Source organism: Nothobranchius furzeri, chromosome 6 (genome assembly GCF_043380555.1).
Source record: "Nothobranchius furzeri strain GRZ-AD chromosome 6, NfurGRZ-RIMD1, whole genome shotgun sequence".
NCBI lineage: Eukaryota > Metazoa > Chordata > Actinopteri > Cyprinodontiformes > Nothobranchiidae > Nothobranchius > Nothobranchius furzeri.
This window is the reverse complement of record NC_091746.1, coordinates 43,690,228-43,717,975: the sequence shown is the minus strand read 5'-3', so window position 1 is coordinate 43,717,975 and position 27,748 is coordinate 43,690,228. Positions and strand designations below refer to the sequence as shown.

The 27,748-nt window shown below is 41.1% G+C and overlaps 4 protein-coding genes across 8 annotated transcripts in view; 2 read left to right on the top strand and 2 right to left on the bottom strand.

The window, feature by feature from the left end:
- Window positions 1-1,578, bottom strand: part of galt (galactose-1-phosphate uridylyltransferase) — a 76,939-nt gene extending 75,361 nt beyond the window's left edge. Inside the window, exons 1-2 of the mRNA XM_015976410.3 lie at window positions 1,439-1,578; window positions 297-466 (exon numbers count right to left, since the gene is read on the bottom strand). Of these exons, the coding sequence (XP_015831896.1) occupies window positions 297-466; window positions 1,439-1,475 (207 nt within the window). The 5' untranslated portion in view covers window positions 1,476-1,578. The remainder of the gene's footprint in view (window positions 1-296; window positions 467-1,438) is intronic.
- A 217-nt stretch (window positions 1,579-1,795) lies between these two features.
- Window positions 1,796-5,319, top strand: sigmar1 (sigma non-opioid intracellular receptor 1). Its single transcript, XM_015976395.3, has 5 exons — window positions 1,796-2,108; window positions 2,238-2,289; window positions 3,415-3,563; window positions 3,749-3,841; window positions 3,939-5,319. Exons 1-5 carry the CDS (start codon window positions 1,964-1,966, stop codon window positions 4,166-4,168), a joined length of 669 nt encoding a protein of 222 aa, XP_015831881.1. The 5' UTR covers window positions 1,796-1,963; the 3' UTR covers window positions 4,169-5,319.
- A 146-nt stretch (window positions 5,320-5,465) lies between these two features.
- Window positions 5,466-20,398, top strand: katnal2 (katanin p60 subunit A-like 2). 4 transcript variants are annotated; one of them, XM_054744193.2, is made up of 16 exons: window positions 5,466-5,986; window positions 6,929-6,999; window positions 11,895-12,061; window positions 12,153-12,189; window positions 12,670-12,769; window positions 12,860-12,958; window positions 13,148-13,213; window positions 13,753-13,830; window positions 16,535-16,705; window positions 17,469-17,532; window positions 17,618-17,736; window positions 17,809-17,900; window positions 18,723-18,833; window positions 19,351-19,513; window positions 19,632-19,734; window positions 19,811-20,398. In XM_054744193.2, exons 2-16 carry the CDS (start codon window positions 6,947-6,949, stop codon window positions 19,948-19,950), a joined length of 1,563 nt encoding a protein of 520 aa, XP_054600168.1. In that variant the 5' UTR covers window positions 5,466-5,986; window positions 6,929-6,946; the 3' UTR covers window positions 19,951-20,398. The 4 variants fall into 4 exon arrangements, with proteins under 4 accessions (XP_054600168.1, XP_054600169.1, XP_054600167.1 ...); XM_054744194.2 differs by lacking the exon at window positions 5,466-5,986 and adding an exon at window positions 5,993-6,095 and having other exon boundaries at window positions 16,607-16,705; XM_054744192.2 differs by lacking the exon at window positions 5,466-5,986 and adding an exon at window positions 5,993-6,095 and having other exon boundaries at window positions 19,814-20,398.
- Window positions 20,194-25,891, bottom strand: hdhd2 (haloacid dehalogenase-like hydrolase domain containing 2). Of its 2 annotated transcripts, XM_054744195.2 has the most exons (10): window positions 25,697-25,743; window positions 25,036-25,098; window positions 23,468-23,588; window positions 23,227-23,329; window positions 22,945-23,050; window positions 22,763-22,847; window positions 21,770-21,935; window positions 21,635-21,685; window positions 21,253-21,316; window positions 20,194-20,556 (listed from the first exon to the last, which is right to left on the bottom strand). In XM_054744195.2, exons 3-10 carry the CDS (start codon window positions 23,566-23,568, stop codon window positions 20,453-20,455), a joined length of 780 nt encoding a protein of 259 aa, XP_054600170.2. In that variant the 5' UTR covers window positions 23,569-23,588; window positions 25,036-25,098; window positions 25,697-25,743; the 3' UTR covers window positions 20,194-20,452. The 2 variants fall into 2 exon arrangements, with proteins under 2 accessions (XP_054600170.2, XP_015831855.3); XM_015976369.3 differs by lacking the exon at window positions 25,036-25,098 and having other exon boundaries at window positions 25,697-25,891.
- Between the last annotated feature and the right edge of the window lie 1,857 nt (window positions 25,892-27,748).

The window sequence follows — 27,748 nt, the reverse complement described above, 5'->3', positions numbered from 1 at the left end:
ATAACTTTAAATGATAAATTACATACACTTGAATAGTGCTTTTCTAAGTCTGAGGACTCCAAAGTGTTCTACACTACAATGCATCATTCATCCATTCACACACTGATGATGTGCTGCCCTGGGGCTCACTGACAGGTGAAGCTGCTGTACATAGACATCAATGGACCCTACGACCACCACCAGCATGAGAAGAAGAAATGTTTAGTGTACCAAAAGCCACTTATCGAGAAATTAAAGACAACATGAAGAGAACATTCAATAAAATAAACTTGGATTGTTGCTTTTTTTTGTCTTACTTCTCCATTTGCTCTTGGATTCCCAGGACAGAGAGGGTTGTGGGGATCGTGTCTAGGGATCTGCTCTTGCGGAGGTTTTTCCATCTGACCAGCCCAGGGTCTCTTCATCCGGTGGGCCGAGACCAGGACCCAGCTGTCTCGCAGTGGGTTGTAACGCAGATGCTGGTGCTCTGGTGTTTACAGGACATGGAGTATCACCAAAAAAGATGTTAAAAACATTGCTAGGGCTTTTTATTTCTTTGTCTTTTTTTCCTTGTGTAAAATCCCATCATAAAGTATTCTTCAATTATCAGTGAGCTTCGTTTTAACAACACTAATGTTTCATATCAGACGCTTTAGGATTCCTACTTTTCACAAGACAGGTGACCCATTCAAATCAGATGTTATGAAGCCAAGGAGCCTCTAAAAAGGGCAGAAGAGTGTAATATTTGAGTAAAAATTACAAAACATCTCTTTTTGTTAAACAGTTTTTTTATTATTTGGTGCAAAAAGCAGAAAGTTGGTATCAACTTTTGATCATCATGCACACAGCCCCACTACATTGTCATTGGACATTGTCATTGTCCAATCTTGGTCCTACAAGGACCACAAGGACCACCATCCTGCATATTTTAGGAGTTTCATGGCTTCATAACATCTGATTTCAATGGATGGATAATTAGCAGGCCTTTGCACAATTTGATGACAAACAACAGTAGCATCAACCACTTAGGGTGTGCTGGAGCAGGGAAGCTAAAGCAAGCTTGGTACTGCCAAAGTTTACTGAATAGTCAGCAAACCCTTACCGTCTTTGGTATTCTGACTTATCGTACCTCACTTCAATTATTGTCATCTCTCAACATTACTAAGCCAATAAGAAATAAACTACAAAGAAAGCATCAAAATGACGCTGAAGTACTAGCGTGGCTACAAGTGCAGCTGTAAACTCAGCAGGAATTCAGATCACATGATTCACAGCTGGATATTTACAGGAAAATAAACGGCAGGTTTCAGCTATGAATAATTCAACCTAAATTTCACAAACTTGCATAAATAACAAGAGTACGTTTGGAAATGCAACAACTGTAAACCTGTTTTTAAACCTAATTTCTTTCAGAAAGAATAAAGTGAACTGCTACAAAAAGAAAAGGAGACACACGTACCGCTGGGGTCGAAACTAACACTCTGGTAGCCACTCATGATACGGTACTATTTAAAACCTGTAAGTTAAATCAAGTAAGCATCAGCTGGTTCCGAATGTCGATGGTTCCGAACTTTAGCTCAACTGATACCCTTAGCCCACTTCCTGTTGTCGGACGAAAGACAAAACATGCCATTCGTGTCTAATCAGGATTTTAGAATAAGCTTTTAAAAACAGATATAAATTACTAAGTTTTAATGTATATTACTTACTATGTTTTAATGCATTTTACATAATATTTATTAAATATACTTAATAAGAATAACGTCAAATATAAACTTTAATTGAATTATTTTCCAGATTTTAGTGTGTACTGGCAACCCGACAGCCGCTAATATATTCAACAAACAAAGTCCGTGATTGGCTGATCGGCGGTCCTCATGACCACGTGACCAGAAACATCTCCTAGTTTAGCAACCTGCTTCTGTTCTGCCTCGTTTAATTCATGTAGCTAAACTTGCTGCTAGGTGTTCGTTTGTCTGTAGCCATGTCGTTTGTCAGAGCGATTTTAAGACTATTTGCAGTCGCTACAGTCGCCGTCCTGGTCGTGCTGTTGCTACGGTACTGGATGGCCACCAAGACGTATGTTTTCAACAAAGAAGACATCGCCAAGTTGGCGAAGCAATACGCGGGTGAGTTTGGAAGTTTGACGTTTTTGTAGACCACTCGTGCTCTAGTAGTCTAATGATCAATTTACTTTTCCTAAAATTGTTTTCAGCTCACTTTCGTCAGTGTCTTCATTCAATTGTGTTTATTCCCAGGGCAAGACCATGAGCAGGCGTTCTCCAAAGTGGTATTGGAGCTCAGAAAGAGGTGATTTTGCTTCAGCATGTTTTCAGACACAAACCAAGGTGATCCGGAAAAAATACTTGTTGTTTTAGTCAGAATAAGAATAATAGACTAATTTTAGCCATTTTCTAACTAGTTCATCATATTGGGCTCTCCACTGCTAAACTTACGACTGTGCATGCGTTGATTATAAGTTAAATCGTTTCATTTTCACCTATACTTTTAATGTGTCGAAAGGCCGTACAATCAGTTCGTTCACGTTGAACACTACTGTATTGTGCAAGTTCACACTTTGAAGAAGCCAGGTCAGCAGTTCACAGATGTTTGTGTTCATAGTTCATCCAGAACACGTTCTGAACTAAATGCAATGTTCCGAAATGAATCCTTATTCATTTACCAGTAATAAGATAAATTAGATTTAAAATACATTCAGAAAGATGGCATGCATTTGGATTATGGTATTCTATCGGCTATTTAATCATAATAATAGTAATAAAACTATAACAAAGTATATGTATTTGTTTAGGGTTTTTTTCTTCCATCTGTAATAGGTGCAATTCTAAAAGTCAGGAATCAGATCAGACTCTTGCGTAGAGATTAAGTTCCTGGTGCCTCGTTTAAACTAGAGCCATGTCCAAGATTAAACGTGTGGCTCCAGATCAGATTCTGCTGCAGAGAAAAAATAAAAGACTGGTGAAGAAAGCTGAAGGATTATAATCTAGATGCTTCTCTCGGGTTATTAGTCCTGAACATAACAGCATCATAAGGCATCCAAATCTTCAATAAAACAGCTCTCACACTGGTTTCAGTTTTTGTTGTGGGGGAAAATAAAAATGTTCAGAAATGTTCTAGTGAACGCAGCTCATTAAGACTACAGTCTTCTAACCAAACCTCCATTCATGCATACTTGTGCTGTTAGTTCAGCTATAATTTTCAGGTAAGTCAGAATTGCTGCAGTCTTCCTAAGTTTTTGTTTTTTCTCCAGACTGCCACCACAGACAAGTCCCCACACGCTTAGGAGCCCTCAGATGCTTGATTGCATTTATTTGAATGCCCGTTGGTGCACTCCACTGATCTCTATGATAAGTTTTTTTTTTTTCATATAGAAACAAGGATGCATTGATGACTAATAAGTCGTATCTAAACCAGGTATCCAGGCCACATTCTGCCTGATGAAGACTTGCAGTGGGTGTTTGTGAATGCTGGAGGATGGATGGGCTCCATGTGTCTCCTCCATGCCTCGCTCACTGAGTATTTACTACTGTTTGGTACTGCTGTGGACACAGGAGGACACTCAGGTACAGGAGGATCATATATTTGTGAATGAACTCACTAATTTTAAAGCCGGCACTCAAACTTTTTATTCATTCAGATTTTTATATGATGGAAACAAGCCCTTTGATACAACTGAGGGTCTAGAAATAAATTTCTTTTACTAAATTTAGTAAAATTGACTCGTGTCCTCTCCCCCTGGTTCTTCCAGGTCGATATTGGGCTGAAATATCTGACACTATCATCTCCGGCACATTCCGGCAGTGGAAGGAGGGGACTACTAAGAGTGAAATCTACTATCCAGGTAGTAAAGTAACTCGTTTTAACATGTAGTTGTCCATTTTTATATTAATTATTTGTTTTTTAATCAGTGTGTTTTTGTCTCCCTCTTACTTCCACAGGTGACTTCATTGTTCATGAAGTGGGAGAAGCTACATCAGTCCAGTGGAGCGCTGGGACTTGGATGGTGGAGTACGGAAGAGGTTTCATTCCCTCGACTCTTGGCTTTGCTCTTGCAGACACTCTGTTCAGCACCCAGGACTTTGTCACCATGTTCCACACCATACATATTTACACAAAGGCTCTGCTGCTCGAGGCCGCTACGCTCCTCACAGAGGCTGGAGTTTTCTGAAGGCTGGTGGAGGACCAGAGGCTCGCACATGGACTCAAAAGCTCCTCCTCGACTAAAATCTGGAACGAGGAGACACTCCACCTGTAGTTCAGACAATCATATTAGCAGCTAATGTTGTCCTCATTAAAAATCTGTCCTCTGTAAAGGAGGAACACAGTTCTTGTCTCAACAGGAGCGGTGAGAATTCAAACAGGTTTATCTAATTTATACAAATCACAGACGTCCAACTTTTCATTCAGGTTCAAAACCCCAGAGGTTAGCAATGAGACTGTGCACTTTACTTTGCTCAGTAAGTATTCTGAGGGCTTAGACTGCCTCCATAGTCACCAAGGTCTTCAATGTATTTAAAAAAATAATACACCTGATATTAGAATCTGGCTTAAAATAAATACCCTAGGCCTTACAGCTTCTGTGGTCAGTGTGAGATTATTCTGAGAATAACTTGGTTTATGCAACCAAAGGTGGAAACATGTTAGTTTTCAGCAACTTTCACAAGAAAATGCAATGCAAATGCTGTAAACATTGATTTAATAAAAAAAATATGCATTTGAAATGCAGAAATCGTTATCTAAATGACTTGTTTAGATGCATGTGGATTCTCTGTAACTGAGAATCGTGTAGAAACTGCCATCAGAATCTGTCTTTAGCCGTCTTAATATCAGAAACCAGCAAACTGAAGTAAAGCAAAAGTTTTTACTCTGACAGCAGATTTTAGTATTTGGTTTTACTTCCTTCTATCCATTGATCTTTTTTTGATTAAGGCAAGTTTTGAGTTCAGAAGAGTGTATGGTGAAATATCATTTTCCTTCAGGTACTGTTGGTAAATAAACTTTATACAACACCCCTCAAAATAAAAACCTCAAGGTGCTTCACGATAAAAATATAGGCAAACAACACAAAACGTGTATCTTTCTTTGAAACTGTTGGTACAGGTCCAGTACATAATGACACTATCCTAAAAGATCTCAAAGAAATGTCTAAAAGTGTTTGGGCAGAAAATAAAACTATGTTCACTTCTAAATATTTAGCAAAAATGAAATGCACTTTTGTTGTCTTGATCGTAGAAGGCCTCTAACAAAACTGCCTTACTGTGAGAACCATTATTTGGACAACCTGTGCCAGATAGAATAAAATATTTTGCACTAAAGCAAGCACGTTGTCATTGTTTATATGTATTTGGTATGTGCAATTAGATGTTTTATAGTAACTGGGATCTGTCTGAAATAAATGTCCTTTGCATGCCTATTTATCAAGCAGCAATAGATAAGGGGTTAATTGATTTTCATGCCTGCTTTTTATATTACATTTATATTTATTTTTTCGATAGATAAGAATTATTTGTTTATTCATGCCAGTTGAATAAATTCAGGACAGGTGTGCAAAGCTACATGTATGTCGATAGTGCAAAGTTATCGAAAAACAGTTTCCGCCCTCTTGTGGAGATGTTAAGTACTACATGCATTTTTTGATTCGTGATTCAAAAATGTTAATTGCTGTTTGTCAGCGGTTCCAAATTTCGCCAGTTCAAAGTTATAAGAGAAAAAGGTACTGTTCTTTATTCTCTTGTGTGAATAAAATACTGTTCACATTGCAAAACCATTTTAATCATTTTGTGAAAGAGCTAACATCTATTTTCCAAAACTCTGCATTTGATTTTATCAAGAAACCTCATATCTGATGTTGTAGATTATAAAACAACTGAATGTGTTCCACCAAAACTGAAAACAGCTGTATCCACATATTACATCAGTCCTGTCGTTAGCAGACCACACGGTATGCATTTTCTACGGAAAGCCAGAGAGGACATTCTGCACAAAAGTAAGTACTAAGTTGCGTATCCTTCCAGAGACAGTCTCAACACACCTTTATAATAAAGATGGAGCTGTCTTATCAGTCGATGAAAATTGCTCATCAAACTCGAGAAACCGTGAGTAAGCAAAGGGCTTTATTCATTTTTATTTTATTTTTTTGTAGTTCCAAGCTTAATTTAAAAAATTTTGGCGAGCTAACCACCTGAAGCCGACAAGCTAGCACGGATGAGCGACACAAAGTAATAAACATCACTGTTTATATATTTTTGGACCAAATTCATATTTAAAAGCAAAAATACCATCACAATTGCTTAAATATGCTATTTCAATCACTCGGCTGCTTGTAAACTGTCGTCAACCAAAGTTGTTAAGCTAATTATGCTAGTTTTCGTGGATTCATAGGCAAAGTAAGCCAGCGTCCTCTTGTTGCTTAGATACCGGGTCACGTGTTTACTGTTTGTGTGAATTTGTCTCCCTCTGCTGGTAGAGTTGTTGACTAACCACTTTAAAGTCTAACATACTTGGAATCAATACATTAGATGTGGATTTTTTTATGTTGGGTAATAAAATTATGAGTAATAATATAATTCAATTCAAAAACACTTTGTTAATCCCAGAGGGGTTGCTGTAGTAGCTCAGGATAACAATGATAATAATAATCAAGTCATCAAAGAGTTATTGTATATGTTGGCAGGAAGGATCTCCAGTAGCAGTCAGTGTTGCAGCGAATCTGAAGAAGCCTCTGACTGAAGACACTTCCGTTGTCGGACAGTCTTGTGAAGAGAATGCTCATAATATAATTAATAAAATCTCAAGCCAAGTAGAAAGTGTGATACTTTTTTTTTTCTGCTTAGATATTTGAGTCATGGTGCTCGTGAAATATTTCATACCAGCTCACTTTAGTCACAATTCTTTATCTGAGTCTAAAACCTGTGTTTCTGTCTGACAGGATGGGTTCAGGACTGAAATGAGGAAGAAGAGCCTTCTTGTTATGATCTACCACCACTTGTTGGGAGAGGGGTCTGTGTGCACACCATCGACATATATACCGGACAATTCGTTTCCGTTGTCTCCAATAATACATTTTTAAGCCAAAATGGGAGGTGGCCACCACCGCTATTTTGACCGTGTCACAGGTTCCGTCAAGCCTAGACAATTCCACAAAAGGGAAAAGAGGTGGAGCTGAGGGTGGGGCTGTAAGGCTAGGATCAAATGATGACACCCGTCAAACTGAAGCAATGTAGCTACAAGCTAACCCAAAGCTAACGCGGAGGTGGTAGCTAAGCTAACAGAGGTAGCTACGTAGCTACAGCCAGAGTTAACTGTGCATAACACCGGAGCTTCTGAGCCAGAAATCCATCGGGCTGACCTCTGGGTAAAACCGGGTAGAACACAGATGTCTCCCGAGAGCTCCACAAGCCGCGCAGCAGACAAGAGCCGCAGCAATCAGATGCGTTGAGCTGCCGCTGGGGAGAACTGGGTGGAAAACATTGGTTTCCATTCGAGAGCTCCACAAGCCGGCATCTCGCGCAGCAGACAGGCGCCACTGTGATCAGAGATGCACCGAGCTGCCGCTGAAGGGAAGGAGTCCATACCGATAGTCGGAACCCAGCTCCACTAACATCGTCGTCGTCGTCTTCCTCCGCTTATCCGGGTCCGGGTCGCGGGGGCAGCATCCCAACTAGGGAGCTCCAGGCCGTCCTCTCCCCGGCCTTGTCCACCAGCTCCTCCGGCAGGACCCCAAGGCGTTCCCGGACCAGATTGGAGATGTAACTTCTCCAACGTGTCCTGGGTCGACCCGGGGGCCTTCTGCCGGCAGGACATGCCCGAAACACCTCCCCGGGGAGGCGTCCAGGAGGCATCCTGACCAGATGCCCAAACCACCTCAACTGGCTCCTTTCAATCCGGAGGAGCAGCGGTTCTACTCCGAGTCCCTCCCGAATGTCCGAGCTCCTCACCCTATCTCTAAGGCTGAGCCCGGCCACCCTACGGAGGAAACTCATTTCGGCCGCTTGTATCCGCGATCTCGTTCTTTCGGTCATTACCCAAAGCTCATGACCATAGGTGAGGATTGGGACGTAGATCGACCGGTAAATCGAGAGCCTGGCTTTCTGGCTCAGCTCCCTCTTCCCCACGACAGATCGGCTCAGCGTCCGCATCACTGCAGACGCCGAACCAATCCGCCTGTCGATCTCCCGATCCCTCCTACCCTCACTCGTGAACAAGACCCCGAGATACTTAAACTCCTCCACTTGAGGTAGGACCTCTCCCCCGACCCGGAGGTGGCAAGCCACCCTTTTCCGGTCGAGAACCATGGTCTCAGATTTGGAGGTGCTGATCCTCATCCCAGCCGCTTCACATTCGGCCGCGAACCTACCCAGCAAGAGCTGAAGGTCAGAGCTGGATGAAGCTAGGAGGACCACATCATCCGCAAAAAGCAGAGACGAGATTCTCCTGCCACCAAACTCGACACACTCCACACCACGGCTGCGTCTAGAAATTCTGTCCATAAAAGTGATGAACAGAACCGGTGACAAAGGGCAGCCCTGGCGGAGTCCAACCCTCACTGGGAACAGGTCCGACTTACTACCGGCTATGCGGACCAAACTCACGCTCCTCTGGTAAAGGGACTGAATGGCCCTTAACAGAAAGCCACCCACCCCATACTCCTGGAGCGTCCCCCACAGGGTGCCCCTGGGGACACGGTCATAAGCCTTCACCAAATCCACAAAGCACATGTGGATTGGTTGGGCAAACTCCCATGCCCCCTCCATCACCCTTGCAAGGGTATAGAGCTGGTCCACAGTTCCACGGCCAGGACGAAAACCACATTGCTCCTCCTCTATCTGAGATTCAACTATCGATCGGACCCTCCTCTCCAGTACCTTGGCGTAGACCTTTCCAGGGAGGCTGAGGAGTGTGATCCCCCTATAGTTGGAACACACCCTCAGGTCACCCTTCTTAAAGATGGGGACCACCACCCCGGTCTGCCACTCCCTAGGAACTGCCCCCGATGACCACGCAATGTTGTAGAGACGTGTCAACCATGACAGCCCTACAACATCCATAGCCTTGAGATACCCAGGACGAACCTCATCCGCCCCCGGGGCTCCGCCGCTGTGTAGTTGTTTGACTACCTCAGCAACTTCTGCCCCCGAGATCGGACAGTCCATCCCCAGGCCTCCCAGCTCTGGTTCCTCCTCGGAATGCGCATTGGTGGGATTGAGGAGCTCCTCAAAGTATTCCTTCCACCGTCCGACTATAGCCTCAGTTGACGTCAGCAGCTCCCCATCCCCACTGTAAACAGTGTGAGCGAGTTGCTGCCTTCCTCTCCTGAGGCGCCGGACAGTTTGCCAGAACCTCTTTGGAGCCGATCGATAGTCTTTCTCCATGGCCTCACCAAACTCCTCCCACGCCCGAGATTTTGCCTCGGCAACTGCCACTGCTGCACCCCGCTTGGCTATCCGGTACCTGTCTGCTGCCTCCGGAGACCCACAGACCAGCCACGCCCTGTAGGCCTCCTTCTTCAGCCTGACGGCTCCCCGAACCTCTGGTGTCCACCAGCGGGTACGGGGGTTGCCACCACGACTGGCACCGGCCACCTTACGACCACAGCTAGCAACAGCCGCCTCGACAATCGCAGAGTGGAACAAGGCCCACTCGGACTCAATGTCCCCCACTGCTCTCGGGACGTGGTCAAAGCTCTGCCGGAGGTGGGAGTTGAAGACCGTCTTGACAGGTTCTTCTGCCAGGCGTTCCCAGCAGACCCTCACTATGCGTTTGGGTCTGCCAGGTCTACGCGGCATGTTCCCTTGCCATCTGATCCAACTCACCACCAGGTGGTGATCAGTTGACAGCTCCGCCCCTCTCTTCACTCGGGTGTCCAAAACATACGGCCGCAGGTCAGATGATACGACTACAAAATCTATCATCGACCTGTGACCTAGGCTGCCCTGGTACCAAGTGTACCGGTGGGCATCCTTATGTTCGAACATGGTGTTCGTTATGGCCAAACTGCGGCTTGCACAGAAGTCCAATAACAAAACACCGCTCGAGTTCTGATCAGGTGGGCCGTTCCTCCCAATCACACCCCTCCAGGTCAAGCTGTCATTGCCCACGTGAGCATTGAAGTCCCCCAGCAGGACAATGGAGTCCCCTGATGGAGCACTATCTAGCACTCGTCCCAGGGACTCCAAAAAGGGTGGGTACTCTGAACTGATATTTGGCCCATAAGCACAAACAACAGTCAGGACCCGTTCCCCGACCCGAAGGCGCAAGGAAGCTACCCTCTTGTCCCCCGGGGTAAACCCCAACACACAGGCAGAGAGTCTCGGGGCTAACAAAAAGCCAACCCCAGCCCTCCGCCTCTCACCCGGAGCAACTCCAGCAAAGTAGAGTGTCCAACCCCTCTCCAGGTCTCGGGTTCCAGAGCCAATGCAATGTGTCGAGGTGAGTCCGACTATATCTAGCCGGTACCGCTCAACCTCTGCCACAAGCTCCGGCTCCTTCCCCGCCAGCGAGGTGACGTTCCATGTCCCAAAAACTAGTTTTCTTGTCCGGGGATTGGACCGCCAAGGCTCCCGCCTTGGTCTGCCACCCGATTCACATTGCACCGGACCCTTCATGTTCCTCCTGCGGGTGGTGGGTCCACAGTTGGACGAGCCCATGTATCCGGTTCGGGCTGGGCCCGGCCGGGCCCCATGGGCGAAAGCCCGGCCACCAGGCGCTCGCTCACGGGCCCCAACCCCAGGCCTGGCTCCAGGGTGGGACCCCGGTAACCCTCCGGGCCGGTAACCCTCCGGGCCGGGTACTCCGACTCTTCGTTTTTACCGCCATGAAAGATCCTTCGACTCCACTAACATGTTTTTTTTAACCCACTTTCAAAAGTGCAGCATTATGTTAAATGCACTGGGTTTTACCCTATTGCATTTCAATTTCATGGCTAAACAGTACATGTTAAAATCTAAGCTCAGCTAGTGCAAGAGCGGCAGTGACCTAAAATACATAAATATAAATTTACTTAACGAAATAAATGAAGTGGAGACTCCTTGGAGGCTCTATTAGTGCAATTAATGCCACAGCAAGTCATTTTGTCCAACAATTGCACAAATAATATCCAAAAAGAATGCACAAACGCTACAACTATTGGTCTAAGTTGAGAGACTAAAAATTGCGGAACAATTTTCAGGCGAGGCCGAGGCTCAGGCTGAGGCCTTTCCACGTGGGTTGGATGCTCATTAATTATTCAGACTTTTAAGCTTTTAATACACTTAAACAGAAGAGTGACAAAAAATTCACCCCCCTCAGAGTTGTCATGAGTGTAAACTAGATCTATTAAACCAAAAACATGGTTTGGTACCAGGCTGTAAACATGTTTATTTCTGCTGTGAAATTGGTATTTTTAACATGGGAGTCAATGAGGATTTGCTCGCTTCTGACACCAGCCCCCAGCGGATGAGGGTGGAACTGCAGTTTTCACTTCCGTGTTGGCTTCATTTTCAGACCCGAATTATGGGGCTTGGTGCACAGCACACTTACACATTTTCCATTAATTAGTAGCAAGTCATTTTGGATAAAAGCATCTGCCCAACACGTAAAAAATATACATAATAATTCACATTTTTATTACAGCAACTGCAAAGTGAAAATCACAAGTGTAATTTAAATACGTCAATAACCTCTGAATCTATTTTAATTTGCTCATTCTACTAAAAAAAAGGAACTAAAACCAGTTTGTAGTGCCAGATTGTTTTAGATATCTAATGAGAACCATATATTGTTCTAAACACGTGTGTAATTTAAGGAAGTGCATTGAACATTAATTATTTAAGACGGCTAAATAGAAAGATAGCTGACCTTGGCTGGGTTACTTTGAATTCTTCGTAACATTTGTGCATTTCTGTTTTGCCCATCAGCTACGTAGCAGCAGCAGTAGCCTTGGATCAGGACACAAATGCGAGTGTAAGAAAGTTCGAGGTTTGTGATAACATCAATCTGGAGATGGTGCTGACGGAGTATGAGAGCTATCATTACGTCAAGTTTCAGAAGTATCCCAAACTCGTCAGGAAAACAGCAGAGCCAGGCAAGGAAATCACTACTGATAAATCTGCTGAGAGATCAATAGAATATAAACAAGAACTCAGAGTTAAGATTTGTTTGTTTGTTTTGTAAAGGTGAAAGCAGACAGACAAAAGGTGGTGGAGTCAAAAAGTGAGTCCCTTCGTATCCTTTAAAGAGCAAGTCACCCCCCTACAAGAAGCTTACTTCACTCCCACTTCATGTTTGAAAAATGCAACAAATGCTGTTGCCTAGCAGACCGAGAGGGCGGAGTTGCTAACAAACACACACACAGGCTCACACTGGCATTGTGACATCATAATGTACCAGCTAACATGATAGCATACCTCTTAGCCAATAGCGGTGGCAGATTTAAATTCAAATACAGTGCTAAATTTTTCCCTGACTACGGCATAACACTGACAGTTTTAGGCAGGATATTTAAATCTTAACTACGATGCACTGAAGTGCCAAATTTTGACTACACGTGTCTACAGCACAATTAGACACTCATTTATGTAGTTTATCAGCAAAAAAAGTTGATTTGGGGGTGACTTGCTCTTTAAGTTAAACGTTTGATATAAAAAGCTAATCCATAATCATTCAACTCTCCTGTGTCTCTTTTGTCCTCAGAAGTCCCTCCTCAGCTGTGAAGCCTCTTCCCAAAATCAACTCATCCTCTGGCTCCCAGCCTGGAAGTGCATTCAAGAGAACAGCCAGTGTTTGCGAAAAAGTATAACAATTTTAACAAAAACCTATACACAAATACTAAAACAACAAGCTTTTATTCTGCCCTTTCTGAATGATGAAATACATTTCCCAGGAGAATGGTATTCCTGTAGCACCGGAGTTGTCGGAGTTCGGGCTCAACGTTCTCCCCATCAAAAACGGATCGGCTGGAGAGCCTGCAGCATTCAGAAAGGTGCTGAAGAGGTTATTAGGCCTACAGAACCCTTTTGCCTCAAATGTTTTCTTGGAAGCACGGACCCGGTAACACCTAAAGTATTTTAAACCAGACTACACTGACTTCTGAATAAACCCTTCAAAGACAGCTGCATTATGTTACTGTAAAATAGTAATATAATTCATTATTATTATATTTTGGGTCCAGATAACTGATGGAAAAGCAACAATCCATGATGCAGGCAGAGGATCAGACTTTCACTCAGACCACATGGTAAGAATTATGTGAGGAACTATTAAAATAAAGATTCTGACATTAAAATACTGTCAAATAACACATTTGATATTTTGTGTGTATTTCTGAAGAACTGTAAGTTTAAATTCAGTTTATTTAAATAGCGTCAAATCACAAGAGGCGTCTGAAGGCACTTCACAAAGTAAAAATTCCAGTTGAACCTACTTATCAGTGCACTGAGCTCAGTTTATTATTCCAATTAATTTCAAGTTTCCTATGTAAGGAAACCAAGCAGATTACATGGAGTCACTGACTTGTTGTGTCAGTGACTTTACAGCAATCCTCATACTGAGCAAGCACGTAGCGGCAGTGGAACACTCCCCTTTAACAGGAAGAAACCTCCAACAGATCCTGGCTCAGTATAAGCAGCCATCCGCCACGACTCACTGAGGGTTTGACAGGACAGAGCAGACACACAAAAATAAATCCACAAATTAACAAGTGGTAGTAGTTTCTATGTTCAAGAAAGTAAAAAGATGACATCTGAACCGCAGACATGCCTTTTTTCCCCTGTGCAGGAGCGGCTGTTGAAGCCTCTCAGTGGCTTTTCTGGAATGAGTGGTGAAATGAGAGACCTGGCAGCAGTCATCAGTGGGGTATTGCACACACATTTCAATTTTGTCTTGCATACTCAGAACATAGTAAATGTGGTTGTTTTTTTTAGGTTAAGCCACAAAACATAAAAGTTAATGTAACACTGAAGCTCAGATAACACTGATATACAGATGAGAATAAAAGTGTTTGTCTGGTAAAGAAGGAAAAAACCCACAATGGCCCCAGAGATCGAGCGATACAGGTTTTTGTAAATAGATTGTATTTGATGCAGGCCCTTCTAGAGCAGGGTATCTGCAGGTTTAAGGGAGCCAAATTTAAGACTTTTTAACACCTTTTTTAAGGCCACTTTGACCAAATTTAAGCTATAATTTCCAGCTATTGCCTGGAACCGGTGCTAACCACGTCGCGAATGTAGGATTAGCCATCCAGTTACCATTAAACTTGCACTTCCCCATGGCGCAAGCTCCCACTAGCTTAACCAGCTAATGTGCTCATCTAAAAATAGCCCCCTTTCACAACCAACCAAATGTGTATGGTTCCGCTTACGCCAACATCGTACACAAAAAATGCTGAACACTAACCAATTCACGAAAATTTTATAGAAATAAAACAATCTTGTTTATTGGGTCTTTGGTAATTTAAGACCTTTAAAAACTCTATTTAAGGATTATTAGTCATTTTTATGGATTTTTAAGACCTTAAATTTGGAAAAGCCAATTTAAGACTTTTTAAGGACCCGCGGATACCCTGTAGAGTCCTGTAACCTCCCAAGGTGCTTTACAACACAATTAGTCATCCACACACACATTCACACTCTGGTGGTGATGAGCTAGCTACATTGTAGCCACAGCTTCCCTGGGGCACACTGACAGAGGCAAGTCTGCCATACGCGGGTGCCACTGATCCCTCCAAACACCACCAGCAGGCAAGGTGGGTCAAGTGTCTTGCCCAAGGACACAACGACAGACTGAGCAGGGCTCTAGCCTGCAACCTTCCGGTTACGGGGTGAGCACTTAACTTCTGTGCCACCATCGCCCCCTGTACCTCCGATACCGACGTCTAGAAGTTAGATCAGCCATTATCTGCCTTTGTTCCCTTATTTGCTTGCTAAAATGCCACTAATAACAGTGGATATAAAAAAAGGGTAAATATCATCCCAATACATCAGCAAACAGACATACTGGTCTATCCCTGCTTGAAACAGACAAGTTTAATAGTAATAATAAGAAAAACTAAAATAATAACAAATGAAAATCAGCCATTGCTTGTAAATTTGGGTTAACAGAATAATAAAACATACAATTTCTCAAAACGACCCGGACAAAAGTACGGTGTCCCACGAAAAGATTGAACATAACATGACAACAGGGACATTTTAAACTACATCTGTCCTGTTGGCATCTCCTTCATCTTCAGCCGTTATTCTAAATCTTTAACAACATTAAGGACAGAGTTGTCTCAGATTAGAAAGACAATTATTGACCAGCACGTCCAAGGTCTCTGAGTTTAATGCCCGTCTGACGACGGCTGCACTTGCTGTTCAGCTCTTTAAGGTCTGTTGGTTGTAGATAATCTCCATGGATGTGACTGCAAAGTAACCAAAGAGCTCAGAACAAATTACGGAAAGGTTAGACGTAAACTCCAAGGTCAAAGACGCACCTTTCAGCCAAGGAGGACATAATGGAAGACAACCTAGACGGACACCGCTGCTCACATCAAATTACATTTAAAAAGACTGGAAATTTAAAAAAGCAAATTAACAAACTGTAAAGCCTCAGGAAGAAGGTCAGACCTAAATATTTAGTTTGTAAAATAAATATTTACTTTACTAACTAAATGCTCACTTTGGAACAAAATATTTAGTTTACAAACTAATATTTTGCTGGGATTTAAAAATGTATTTTGGAACATAAATATTTAATATTTAGTTTGTAAAATAAATGGTTTGTTCCCAAAGAAATATTTAGTTAGTACATTAAATATTTATTTTAACAACTAAATATTAAGGTCTTACCTAAATATTTAGTTTGTAAAATACATATTTAATTCTAAATTAAATATTTAGCTTGCTAACTAAATATTTAGTTGTGAACTTTAACATGTATGAATAACATAAAATATGACTATGAAAAGTGAATTCACATTTTTTTTCTCTTACAATAATCTAAATAACCCAAAATACTGCTGTTAAATTATGACTCTTTGATTTTACAAATAGCACACCATATGGCCCAACCTCAGATAGCTAGGTCTCTGTAGCAGGTCATGGGGCCTACAACAGGAAAATGGCCTATGGCTAAGCTAAGTCTGAAGTAGCCTTCTAATAGCCCTGATTTAAAACTGTTGAACATCTGTGGAAGGAGCTGAAACATCTGGAGGATGAACCCAGTATATCTAAGATACCTGTCCTTTAGAGAGTTACAGAAGTCACTTGACGCCCGTCTGATGACGGCTGCACTTGCTGTTCAGCTCTTTAAGGTCTGTTGGTCTCTAATTTCCCTCTGGGATTAATAAAGTATCTTTGATTGATTGATTGACTGCTTTTGTCAGCTTCAGGTCATTTTTGTGACCATTGTGCGTTTTTCTTTCTATAACAAGATACCAAACACTTTCATCCATGTCTATAAATGTCTGCATTTGCACACTAGAGGGCAGTAAAGAGCTGCACTGAGAGTAAATTGATGTTCTGCCATAGAGAAGGCCTAGGCTCTATTTGTTTTACTTAAATGATGTTTCACTCTGAAGGACACCCAGTTACACAAACCTAGCTACCACCGCCCTCCCAACTCTGTGTTTGCGTGTGTTCACCCCCTAAAGGACATCTATTTGCACAGCCCAAATGTACGCTGGGAGGACATCATCGGTCTGGAGGATGCCAAGCGATTAGTCAAAGAGGCTGTCGTTTATCCCATTAAGGTGAGGCCGGCACACGAATGCGCTGGTATTTCAGCGTCAGTCCTCGTTCTTCGATTCTGAATACATCTCCTTTAAAGGGCTTAAAGAGAAGACGGGCAGCAGGGGTCAGGGCAGTCTATTAGACTGACATTAAATCCATATCTGGGATCTTATGGCAACAACACTCATATGCAGATGGATAGACGGAGAGCGAGGTGGGAGCACGCATGTAGAATTTACACAAACCCGTTCACACAGTTTTACAACCACGTATAGATAACAGCCACAAACACACACACACACACACACACACGTACATACACACGGGAATCACACACATGCATTTTTATCATCATCATCCAGACCTTTCTCATGACAACCAATCCGCTTGTCTGCATCCTCTTGACATTTCCAGGCGAAGATGAGGACTGATGTGTCTGTTTTCTTACATATATTCTGCTGGCCTGTTTTATTCAATAACACCGCCCTGCCACCCTTCCTAACGTTCGTCTCCATTATTATTCATTCTCCGACTTATAAGGTCAGCTGGATGATTTGAACCTGCTTCTCTTTGCCACTGAAGATTCAAAATAATTTGTGCTTTATGGTGTTGGGAGCACCTACTCAGCTTTTCATCTAGTTCATCAGTTTTCTTTGCATATATCGCAGCTTTTGATTGGTCCAATTTAGAAAACATACCATGAAGTTTATGCTGTTCTAGTCACATTTGTCTTTTCTAATCTTTATTTTTTTACTTTTATTCTCTAACTCACTCTTTCTGCAGTATCCGCAATTGTTTACAGGCATCTTATCTCCATGGAAGGGCTTGCTGCTCTACGGCCCCCCAGGTAAGGCCTTCAGGGCAAAACAAACATGAGGAGCTCTTTATGTCATGGTTTGGCTCTGCTCAGCTTTGCTCTCTTCCACACAAAGGGACTGGTAAAACCCTTCTGGCAAAAGCCGTAGCTACAGAGTGTAAGACAACGTTCTTCAACATTTCAGCCTCTAGCATCGTCAGCAAGTGGAGAGGAGACTCTGAAAAACTTGTCAGGGTAGGTTGTCCTCTCACAATGATACCCAAACATGAGTTCTCAGGTTGTTACTAACATCATGTGCATCTGCAGGTTTTGTTTGAGCTGGCCAGGTACCACGCCCCTTCCACCATCTTCCTGGATGAGCTGGAGTCAGTGATGGGACAGAGGGGATCCAGTTTGGGGTGAGCTCTGCCACTAAAGCCATCGTCAACATTTTGGAGGTTGACAAAACGTTAGAAGTCCAGTTGCTGTAGACTAGTGATGCCATGCCTGAGTGACTGAAACGACACACTGAGCTGAACAGAAGTGTTATTTATTTCAGAGGCCTTTATTCAAAATTGCATTGTTTATTCAAAATTATTCAAATGCAACTCATTCTTGCATCAACAACTGACATTTGTCAGAATTTATGGGTTCTGTTTGACGCTTAAGATCTGGATTTTCCTGGACATGGACCCAAAGGTATAAAAGTTTTCTCCCTGAACCACGACTGTACCCTTTTGGCACGGTGCTCCACCATGCTGAAAAAGGCTTTGTCCATCACCATGGACGGTGTTTACGTATCATTCTTCATCCATCTCTGTGTTCTGAGGCTAAACTGGGAGTGAATCCACTCCTCCATACAGGAATGGCCTCAGGTTGCTTTGCTGTTGACATGACATGGGACTGGTGGTGGTGCTGCTCACCTGTCCCAGACAATTTAAAAAATGGGAATTATCTGGGGTAATGTCTTCACAGCAGTCCTCAGTGGTCCAGTCCCTGAATGAGTTTGTCTCTGGTGTTTTTTTTTTCTTGGAAAGACTTCGTCTTCTTTGCTGTTGTTCTTGACACGAGCCATCCTCCATAGGTCTTTACCTCAGTGCCTGCAGATGTGCTCTCATTCAGGTGACATTAACGCTGTTGCTCAAATGTTGAGGCCATGAAAATTGCTTTAAACAAACCAGGTTTATGCAAAAGGTTTATTCAAATGCATTTGCTTTAAAAATACTTTGTTATTGTTTTAGGGGAGAGCATGAGGGGAGTCGGAGAATGAAGACGGAGCTGCTGGTACAGATGGATGGGCTTGCACGATCAGACGACCTGGTGTTTGTACTTGCTGCCTCTAACCTGCCATGGTAATCTTTTAGTGTAACAAAACATGCATTTATTAAGTATTTTATTTAAAATATTTTCATCTAAACTTTCTAACAAATTTTAATTCACCTGAATAAATAACATTGACAGAAATGTAAATATTACCGTTTGCTAAAAAGATTAACATTGTGGCGGATGGCTGCTTATACTGAGCCAGGACCCTCTGGAGGTTTCTTCCTGTTAAAAGGGAGTTTTCCTCTCCACTGTCACTGCATGCTTGCTTAGTATGAGAACTGCTGTAAAGCCAGTGGCACTAGTCAGTGACTTGATGCAATCTACTGGGTTCCTTATATAGGAAACCTTTAACTTATTGGCTTAATGAACTGAACTACATTGGAACTTTTGGAAGTGCCGTGAGGCAACTTGTCGTGATTTGGTGCTTTAAAAATAAAATGAATTGAACATAGAAATGTCTATACATTAAATGACAAACAGTGGTTATATATGTATTTGTGATTCCTGTCTACCGGTTTGTATTTAGTGGTGCTCTGTTTGCAGGGAGCTGGACCACGCCATGCTGAGAAGATTAGAGAAGAGGATTCTGGTGAACCTTCCCTCATCCCCTGCACGCCAAGCCATGACCTCTCACTGGCTCCCTCCTCTCAGCTACATAGGAGGGGTCGAGCTGCGAACTGAGTTGGACTACAAAACTCTGGCAGATGTTTGTGACAGCTTATTACAAATTTATATTTATGTGTTGTATCTGTTTTTATATTAACCAAGTTACTCTAGTGTAGATAATCTTCTACCTTCTTCGTGCATGTGTGGTTGTTTTTCAGGAGATGGAAGGATACTCTGGCTCTGATGTCAGACTGGTGTGTAAGGAGGCTGCCATGAGGCCCGTTCGTAGGATCTTTGACTTTCTGGAGTCGCATCAGAATGGTAGGATGACACACATTCATGTGCAGATATGAGATCCCTACAACGGGTTATTCCTCAGTGTGGTTCTTGTCCACAGCAGACACCAACATGCCTGCGATCCAGCTGGAAATGATAACAACAGCTGACATCATGGAGGTGATCGCACACACCAAACCATCAGCCCGAAACTTGTTGGCCAGATACTCAGCCTGGAAGACAGAATATGAGTCTGTCTGATGGTCACACTGGAGGAAACGTGTTTGTGTCAGCATCCTAACTGAAAGACTCAAATTCAGCCGTTGCACTTACACTTCACAGTGAGAAATTATAATATTGTTTTGGTTTTTTAAGCTTCTAATGAGGATTTTTATAACTTGTAACAGTTTTGAACAATTATTTAACGGGAAAACCCTAAACCAGTTTTCCTCTGAGTCCATGCTACAGTTTAGAGGTTGTCTTCTCAATGATAACAAAACTAAATGACAAATGTTGTATTTTCTTTTTTATTCAAGTATTTTCACACAACTTGACACGACAAAGTGTTTTTACAGTGACTGGAGATAACTGACGACTTGCTGGTTTTATTTTTCTTTGCAAACTTCTAGTTTGAAATTGATCTGAGTTATTCTCCTTTTATTAATGTTTTTACCACAATAAAGGTATAACTGCCTTCTCTGAAATATGATTACACTGCATTAGTGATAATTACCATAAGATTTTGTTTTTATTAGTTGTAGCTTCAGAGAAGATTCTGCAGGATGTGTTCAACAGCATCTGGAAAACTGTCACATGTCAGGTGAGGAGGTGGGCTGATTTTATTTTCATCTCCCTCTCTGTATTTACCTGAAACATGACAGATTATCATGAGTTACAAAAACAGGACTCCTGATAAAATGGCGTAGAAGTAAGTCGGAATAAATCCTGAGGACACGAACTGTAAAATGGATGTTTTAAAGGGGACATGTTATGCAAAATGCACCTTCTGCATTCTTTTAAGCTGCCATGTGGGTCTCTACTGCCTCTAAAAAACACTCAATGTGAAAAAAACCCATCCATCCATTTTCTGTTGGTGTTTGGTTTCATATGTGCCATACACGAGATTAAAATAGAATCACCTCTCGTGTGCAAAATAACGTTGCTGCTGGAGGAGTAGCAGCTCTACTCCGAGCCACTCCCAGATATCAGAGCATCTCAGGTTATAGCAGCCTGAGCGGGGATGGGTTGTTTTCTTAAAGCGCCAGAGCCCTGAAACGGCTCATCCTGGAAGGTACCTAAAATTTTTGAATAAAACGGCTGAAACTGATTTATGTGAGAGGGTTTTAGTGCAAAAACCTCCATAACATGTTTTGTATCGAACTTACAACCATTATAACTGAAGAAAAAAGTAATAAAATGCCCCCTTTAATGATGATGGAGGGATAATTGAACAGAAATAATACTGAGAAGTTCTCCATCATCATCATTCTAGTCTGAAGATAAAATTGTGACTTACAAAGCATCAGTAACGTGCATAAATGTGAAGTGGAAAAGTGCTCTCACCTGTTCGGACCAGAATACCCAACATTCCTGCGTTTTGAGCCCCACCTACATCATCTCTGACATCCTGAAATGGAGGAAACTGGCAGCTTTTAGTGCAACTCACATTTATTAGAGCATTCATGATCAAGGACTAATAAAAAAGGTGTTTTTTTCAGTCTGAGTAGTGTTCACCTTCCTTAATCTAGTGAGAGTGGTAGAAATATACTTACAAGGATAGATTATTAAGTAGCTTAATTTGGAAAAATGCCAAAGCTACTGGTGTGAAATCAAACACACATGAGCCATTGTGCTCATATTAGATTGAAATCTGCATACTGGTGACCAGTTGAAAATAATCTGCAAATACAAACTGTACTGAAATTGAAACTTTAAACATACTCACATCTCCGATCATGACAGCTTCACTGGGGCTGCATCCTAATTCAGACAGAGCCTGTATGGAGAAGAAATCAAAGAGAAAATTTGAAAAGGTTTCACTTGCAGGTGAATTATTAGCTCCAAAAGCTAAAATGTTTACCTGTGTAAAAAACGTCTTTTCAGGCTTTCCCACTACAGTAGCTTTACATTCTGCTGCATATTCAAGTCCTGTCACAAAGGGCCCAGGGCCAAGAGCCAAACCATCCTTACGTTTATAATAGCGAGCTTTATGTATGGCGATAAGGGGAGCTCCATCCAAAATCATTCTAGAAAGAAACACATTAAAAATGTATAAAAATTGACAGACGACAGCCTAAACCCCCGTGCAATTAGTCCAGTTTGTATTTCTATATAGCTTTTTCTTCAAAGGATTAAAAAAGCAAAGTAATCATGAAAAACAAAATTATTTGTCCAATTCTTCTTTTGTCACCTCTTCCAATTATTGCACACCACCTTTTTGGAAGGTAAAACTCAAATTCATCTTGTGGTGGGGGTTAACAAATAGTTTAAGAACAGAAAGATGGAAGAACAAAGGCAAAACACACTGGATGTCATTTGATGAGCATTAAAATCTATGCTTCCATTGTTTGCAACATGACCACCACACCCTCAGTGGCCAGGGATTTATTTTAATGGCTTCAATCTGAAAACAAATATGTGCACCAGCGCTGTTCTTCTCTTCTTATTTAGCAGTTCCTTCTATTTTCTTCATGTGACTGACAATACAAGTAGAAAATCAAGTTTATTATTTGGTGTTTACATGTGTTTAAAATAATATCCAAATGTTACAAAATATCCAAAATATTTTGTATTCTGAAATGGCCACATTGAATTGCCTCAGTGTATGAAATTTGCTATATGAATAAAGCTGACTTGCCTATATGCTAAAATAAATTCTGTTGTGTCATTTATAGTCTTGTAATTTTAAATCCGCACAACTCTGCCACCTGCTGATGTAAATCAGTGCCTGCACTCTGCCTGAGCTCTTAATGTTTCTGGACTCATTTGAGTAAGTGAGGTAAATAAAAATAATCATGATTACTATTTCTACCATACTGGAGCAGCCCTATTTGAACTTTTCTGACATTCCCACCTGAAGGCCCTGTTGAGAGTCTGGTAGTTGAAGTGATCAGGAGCAAGTCCAACAACAACAGCGTTGGGATGTGATGTGTCAATCCCTGCAGTTGGAGACGATAATAACTCGTTTTACATGTATAAGGTGCAAAATATGAAAATAATTTTAAAAATGTGATGTTGTGTCCTCTATTTATGTACCAGTGAAGTCTTCCAAAGCGCTGTCCTCCACCAGCAGCAGCGGCCTGTGTTGTTTCTGCTCTAACAGACTTCTTGCTGCACTCAGAGATGTGAAGATCTCTTTTTCCTGCAGATTCAGTTTCAAAGGCAAACTCAAGAACTAATGCACTGCAGAGTCACATGAAGTCATGTTAAAAGCCTGACACACACAGTGATACTTTTGCTATTTATTTCTGGGAAATTCAGACAAAATTCTAAACAATATTTTTTTCCCTCAACTTTACAATAAAAAATTGTTTTCACCTGTAGGTCAAAGTTGAGACGTTGCAGCCTTTCCAGTAAGTTCCTCTTACTCTCTTTGGTTGTGTTGGTCACAAACTTCACAGAAACAGATGCCTGCCGTAGACTGACGACATCAAAACACTGTTAGAATTCATGTCTATGTACAATAAAAGATGCTAGCCTTTACGTGTGTAAACGTGGCCAGTCACACTGACATACAGACGTTCTTCCTTCCCTTCTTCCACCTGTCCCTGTTTCCTACCAGTGGAGGGCGTCCTGCGCTCCAGGCACTGCGGTGTCTTCTACATGTAGAGTTCCACTGAGGTCAATGAGCACAGCCTTCAAAGCTCGTCTACCCGCCATGCTGAAGATCTGCCTGACGACTGGATGACAATAATGAATGGTGTTACTAATTATTTTCTTTAGGTCTTGTTTTCTTTTGTCTAAAACTCTACAGCTAAACTGTTTTAATAATAAAAACCGCTGCTTGATTAGCAAACTGAACATTATGCACAGATTAATACCAGCAGAATTGCATTTTACCTTTTTAGATAACAGATAAGAGCAGCTTGGATCGTGTTCTCATTTGTGGCTTTTCTGCTTTATTCCATTTAAAAAAAGCTGATTCTCTCACAATAACTGATCCTTTCATAGATCATGTATTCATAATTCACATCAGTAATGGGAGAATTTATCAGATTATTGTGTTGATCAAACCTACAGCAGAAGAAACTGAGAGGATTATTGACCCGCTTCCTGTGTGGATTCCTGCCTGGAATACAGATTTAAGGATTTTAGAATTTTTTTTTATTATTTAGACAAGCTTGGATTTCTGTCGTGTAGTTATCAATCTGACGGTGCAATTAATGCTCTTAAAACCAAAAGTGCCCGCACGCATGAATGCACACACAGTCAGAAGATACAAGCGAACCCAACTGATGAATGCAAAACTGTCGGGGTTCCCGTAAAACTTTGTTCTCTTGGTGTTTCGACATTTTTCATAAATGCAAATGAAAAAAAAAATCGAAACAAATTGGCATCCAAATAAAGAGCTAAAGGGTTTAGATGAAATTCATTTTTGGCTTTTTACTGTTTTCGGTATGGTATGTGTAGACACAGCACTGGTCCTATAAACAAATATTGTTGAAGCCTAAACTGATAGTTGACATCTTGAGAATTGGGTTTCTGTGAAAAGATTAGAAAGACTTAAAATCTCATTAAATCTTCAGTCCAGAGAAAAAGCTTCATTCTGATGGTGATCTAACAATTAGTCGGAATGGGGCCAGTTATTAAGTGTCTCATTTTCATTGTTTTAAGAAAAACATCTAAACATCTCATGACTGTGTTACCACATATGCATCACATTATCAGGATGTACAGCTGAGTTATTAAACTCTAGCAGCTTATTCTGCTACAAACCACCACATCATTCTAATAAACCTGTAATGTGAACTTAAAGGATGATGTAAACGTTTATTAAGTACCAGTTCCATGAACTAATGATTTGTTTGAAAACTGCAGAAAAATGTAGCTGGGTCAAAGGTCACACCAAGGGGTTTGTGTGAGAAGCAAGCTGACCAAGAGAGTCTCTGACTTTGGGAACCAGCTTGTCTGGGACACAGATCTCATCTTCACTCAGCTGTAGAAAGTTCCCAGCCGTCCAGGTTTTGATAGAGTCTAAGCAGGTGTGTAACAGCTGCAGCTTAGACATCTCATGGGGCTTAAAGGAGATGTACAGTTGGACGACTGAAACTTGGAGACGGCCACAGAGAAAGAGTGCTCAGAGAGATAAGAGGAGAACCAATCCAGAGCAGATCCTGATAGGCCTACCCAGTCTCTCAGCTTATCCAGTAGCAGGTGATGGTCAACAGACCTCAGGTTGTTCAGAGCTCTCTGCAAATGAGATGGATTTGTCCGTAATCATGACTTTTATTTTTGGGAAGATGTTCTTGTAGCTATAAGTGAAGCTGCCCACAAAACAAAAGGAGATTAAGACCAATCTAAACTATTCCAATTAATTTTTTCAATAGTTTGAAGGGAAAAACTACATAAATTATGAATTGGTTAAACATTAAATTATTAAAAAAAAAATGATGGCACCGCTTTGATTCTAATGAAACTTCAAGGCAGATCTTCATGTTAAGTCTTCCTCAGCTGATTTCAAATGTTTCCCTGGATGTTGGTCTGAAGTGTGAAGTCTGAAGCACACCTAAACCTTTTATTACTTTGTCAAAGCCAACACTGACAACAGTTTAATCAATACGATGCAATTATTAAACATGTTAACTAGGTCTGTACACTTTCTAAAAGACATTAGATCAAAATTATATGGAAATCCTGTAGAAGTTCAAAGAACTCAGCGAATGACAAGCTGCTGACTCAATATCAGTCACATATTTAACTCCGTTCTTATAACTCATGTTAATTTATTCATTTTATTCTGTAAAAGTCAAATAATGAAGTTTAAACAGCCAGATACATTTCTGCTAACCTTAAATTGCAGCAGTACTGCTTCCTGTTGACGTTTTTTCTTCGTTGGTGTGAGTAGTGTAGATTTTTCTCGTGCTCGCTGCTGTCTCCTGCAGGTGAAATGAAGCAGCGCTTCATGATCCTGGATCTTGTTGACAAATTGTGCTATTAGTATTTGAACAGAAAGTACTGTTCAAATCCTTGGAGAAAAAATATTTTTGCATCACCCATTAAAAATATTTAAAAATATATGTTTGTTTTTATGTTTATCTGTTTTTCTTTTTAATTCTAACATTCATTCTTTAATCATTTAAGAGGGTTATTCTTACCGGCTTAATCACTCACTGGAATAAAAAAAAACATATGGGTTCTATCACTCTAACAACCAACAGATGTATCGCATTAGAAGGGTTTGAAGGGAGGTAAAAATCTCTCTGCATGATGCCAGACAGCACTGATCAAATCCTCTTTCCACGCAAATAGTGGATAACACATTTGTTTTTCACCATTCAGCTTTTATATAAACAATGTTCAGATGATAACATATTTGGAAACTAAAGTGAGAATTTAAATGTACTTGTCTAGAGAAATGTGTTAATATGATGTTGCTGTTTATTCATCTGTTTTGTTCTTTTCTCATTTTGCACTTGCAATATTTTGGTTTAAGTTTATTTATGAAGCACATTCAAAATGCACTGTGTTGCCTAAAGTGCTGAACAAGAACTCATCAAATCAGCAATAAAAATGGTCTCAACAAGCACACACAGCATTCAAGTAAAACAATAATGCAAAAGACTAAAAAAGTAAATAAGAATATATCACTAAAATACACAACCTGGTTAGTTGTAATTAAAATCCAGTGTGCAGAAATGCGACTTCTGCATGGATTTAAAAGGTTGGTAGGCTGAGCAGAACTTTCTTGTGTGTTTATTTTATAAAGTATGATTTTTAAAAAATCTATTCAACTTCAGCCTTTTGGCATCCTGGCAAGCCAGACTAAATAAACATGTTTTTAAATTTAATATATAAATATTTATACATCAAACTTTGCAAGGCAAGAATTTGGTCTAGTTCACTGGGCTAACCTTTTATTTTTTTATGAGGAAAAACTAGCAGAAAGTGTGATTTATAAACTGTTTTTTTAACAATTTATTCATATCATAATAAAGTATAAATTCATAATAATGGCCAATAAAATGTTTTTAAACATATGTTGTCCCTAGACAAATTTTTTTTTATTTATTTAATGTTTAATATAAATACTTGTATTTTAACTGTTAGATGGTTTATTTGTTTGCTTTTCTAAAGTGACCAACTATGAACTTAATTCTACCTGATGATTCACTGTTTCAAAGCCAGATCTGTAAACCGTGCACACACGTTTAGCTAAACCCGCACTAATCACATATCAAAGTGGCTTTAATACACAAATCTCCCTGTTAAACATATGGTTCTAATTCCAGTAGGCCGCCTCTATCCTCAAATCCTTCACTTTTAGGGTCAAAATCCATGTGAATAAACACGGTTGGAGAGCAAAAGGGGAGGGGACGGTGATAATTCACAACATATTGGGATTATTATTAAAATAGAACAAGGACAGAAACAGTCTGAAATGTGATAGTCACTGAAAAAGGAGTAAAGTCTTGATGGCATTTGAGTAAAAAATGAAAAGTTGTGATCTACCTACTTAGATCTTCATTTGCAACCTCAGGCTCCCATTTATTAATCTTATTGCTGTAAATGAATTATTGATTTTCTCTTCATCTACTTTCAACTGACTGATTTCTGTTTGACCTAAATAATGATGCCCTTAAATATTCCAGACTGGAACTGTAAGACTTCTATGAATGTTTATGATGTAAACCCATAGATAGGAATATGTAGATGTGCCATTGGGGACTGGAGAGTGCAACAGCGTTGCCACCACATTGGATGGGTTTCCATACTCTCCAAAGTCAACGCAGAGTGGGCAACTATGCCCGTCTTTAATGGAGTCTATGGTTACAAAAACCTGCGTACTGTTGATAACAAATGACGTGGAATTAGTTTTGACTTTTCTAGTCTGATTGAATTT